Source organism: Tetrahymena thermophila (genome assembly GCF_000189635.1).
Source record: "Tetrahymena thermophila SB210 genomic scaffold scf_8254755, whole genome shotgun sequence".
Taxonomy (NCBI): Eukaryota; Ciliophora; class Oligohymenophorea; order Hymenostomatida; family Tetrahymenidae; genus Tetrahymena; species Tetrahymena thermophila.
The window spans coordinates 1,912-3,902 of record NW_002476515.1 but is presented as its reverse complement, the minus strand read 5'-3'; the positions used below and the strand labels follow the sequence as shown (position 1 = coordinate 3,902).

General features: G+C 20.0%; 2 protein-coding genes across 2 annotated transcripts in view; one reads left to right on the top strand and one right to left on the bottom strand. All coding sequences in view use genetic code 6, as the record gives it.

Annotated features, from left to right (window-relative positions):
- Positions 1–162, bottom strand: part of TTHERM_001458120 (hypothetical protein) — a gene marked incomplete at both ends in the record, with an annotated part of 449 nt that extends 287 nt beyond the window's left edge. The window contains one exon of the mRNA XM_012796174.1: positions 1–162. This exon is cut by the window's left edge and continues 105 nt beyond it. Within this exon, the coding sequence (XP_012651628.1) occupies positions 1–162 (162 nt within the window).
- A 1,742-nt stretch (positions 163–1,904) lies between these two features.
- TTHERM_01458110 (hypothetical protein) overlaps positions 1,905–1,991 on the top strand; it is a gene marked incomplete at both ends in the record, with an annotated part of 369 nt that continues 282 nt past the window's right edge. Inside the window, one exon of the mRNA XM_001010515.3 lies at positions 1,905–1,991. This exon is cut by the window's right edge and continues 282 nt beyond it. Within this exon, the coding sequence (XP_001010515.3) occupies positions 1,905–1,991 (87 nt within the window).

The window sequence follows — 1,991 nt, the reverse complement described above, 5'->3', positions numbered from 1 at the left end:
CAAATAAATAAATTCAAAGACCTATATTATTTTAAATTCATTTTAAATATAAAAAAAATCACAAGTCAAAATAAATATATTGTATTTACCGAAGATCAAGTGTTAAATTTGAGAGATTAGCACAGTTCTATAAAGCTGAACCTAAGCCTAATGCACCTTCATCACCAATTGAATTCCATCTTTTTAAGTATTGAAGAAAAAAATTATTATTAATTTTTAAATTAGAAGGATATAATGAAGGATGGATAATAAAAAAATTAAGAAATTAAAAATTTAATAACAAAGCAAAAAAGTTGAAAATAAAAAAATGAGATAAATTAAGAAAGATAAAAAAGGCACAAGTGTAATAAATAATAAAAAGAAAAATAAATAAAATAAAAATTTATTAAGCAAATAAATTATTAGAGTTTTTTAGCTGTTCGGGATTTTAAAATATTTATATATAGTGATTTTCAAAAGATTCGAAACACTAAATAAGAGCTAAATTAAAAAATACAATTGGAGTAAAAAAATTTTTTTCTTTCAAAATTTGAAAAAATCTTTCTTTATTTTGATTAATTTTCATAAGCCTTTTAAAAAATAATAAAATTGAAGAACAAAAAAATGTTTATCAGTAATATAATAATCATTTCAAATGAATGGGCAGCTATATTATTTTAAATTTACTTTTATAGCTAAAAATATCACAAATCAAAAAAAGCAAACTGTTTTTACCTAAGGTTAAGTGTCAAATTTAAGAGATTAGTGCTATTTGCTAAAGCGGAACATAATCTTGATGCACCAATCGCACCAATTAAATTGATACTTTTTAAATATAGAACAAAAAATATAATTAATTAGTTAGTTAGAATGAAAAAATGAAGAGGAAAATATAAAATAATCAGAAATGAATTAATTAATAATAAAGTAGAAGTTAAAAATTAAAAAATAAATGAGTTAAATTAAGAAAGATAAAAAAAAGATACAAGTATAATAAAGAAAAATAAAAAGCTAATAGGCAAATTAAATGAGAAAAAAAAAAAATTTTATAACTAAAAATATCAGAATCCAAACCAATAAACTGTTTTTACTTAAGATTAAGTTCTAAATTTGAGAGATTAGTGCAGTTTGCTAAAGCAGAACCTAAGACTGATGCGCCAATTGCATCAATTTAATTCCAGCTTTTTAAATATTGAAGAAAAAACATTTAATTAATTAGTTATTTAGAAGGAAAAATGAAGAAAAAATGTAAAATAATAAGAAATTAATTAATTAATAAATAAATAAAAATAAAAATTTTGAAAATAAAATGAGTTAAATTAAGAAAGGTAAAAAAAGCATTATTAGAATAAATAAGAAATATGAATCAAATAAAAAGCTAATAAACGATTTAAAAGAGTTATATTGTTTTAAATTCATTTTTATAACTAATATTTTCATAATTTAAAACAAATAAACTGCTTTTACCCAAGATCAAGTGTTAAATTTGAGAGATTAGTGCAATTTACTAAAGAATAACCTAAGCCTGATACACCTTAGTTACCAACTTAATTTCTACTTTAAAAAATTGAAGAAAAAGTTAATAATTAATTAGTTAGTTAGTAGAAATAAAAAAGAATAAAAAGTAGTAAATTAATTAATGATAAACATATAAGTTGAAAGTAAACAAATGAGTTAAATTAAGAAAGGAAGAAGAAGAAGAAAATATTATTTTAAATTTATTTTTTGAACTAAAAATATCACAATTCTAAACAAACAAACTGTTTTTACTGAAGATTAAGTGTCAAATTTGAGAGATTAGAGCAATTTGTTAAAGCAGAACCTAAATCTGATGCACCAATAGCACCAATTTAATTGCCACTTTTTAATATATTTAATTAGTTAGATAGAAGGGAAAAATAAAGAAAAAATATGAAATATTATGAATGAATGAATTAATAAACAACAAATTCAAATTTTAAAATTAAAATGGATTTAAAAATAAGAAGATTGGAGAAAAAAAACCCCAGTAA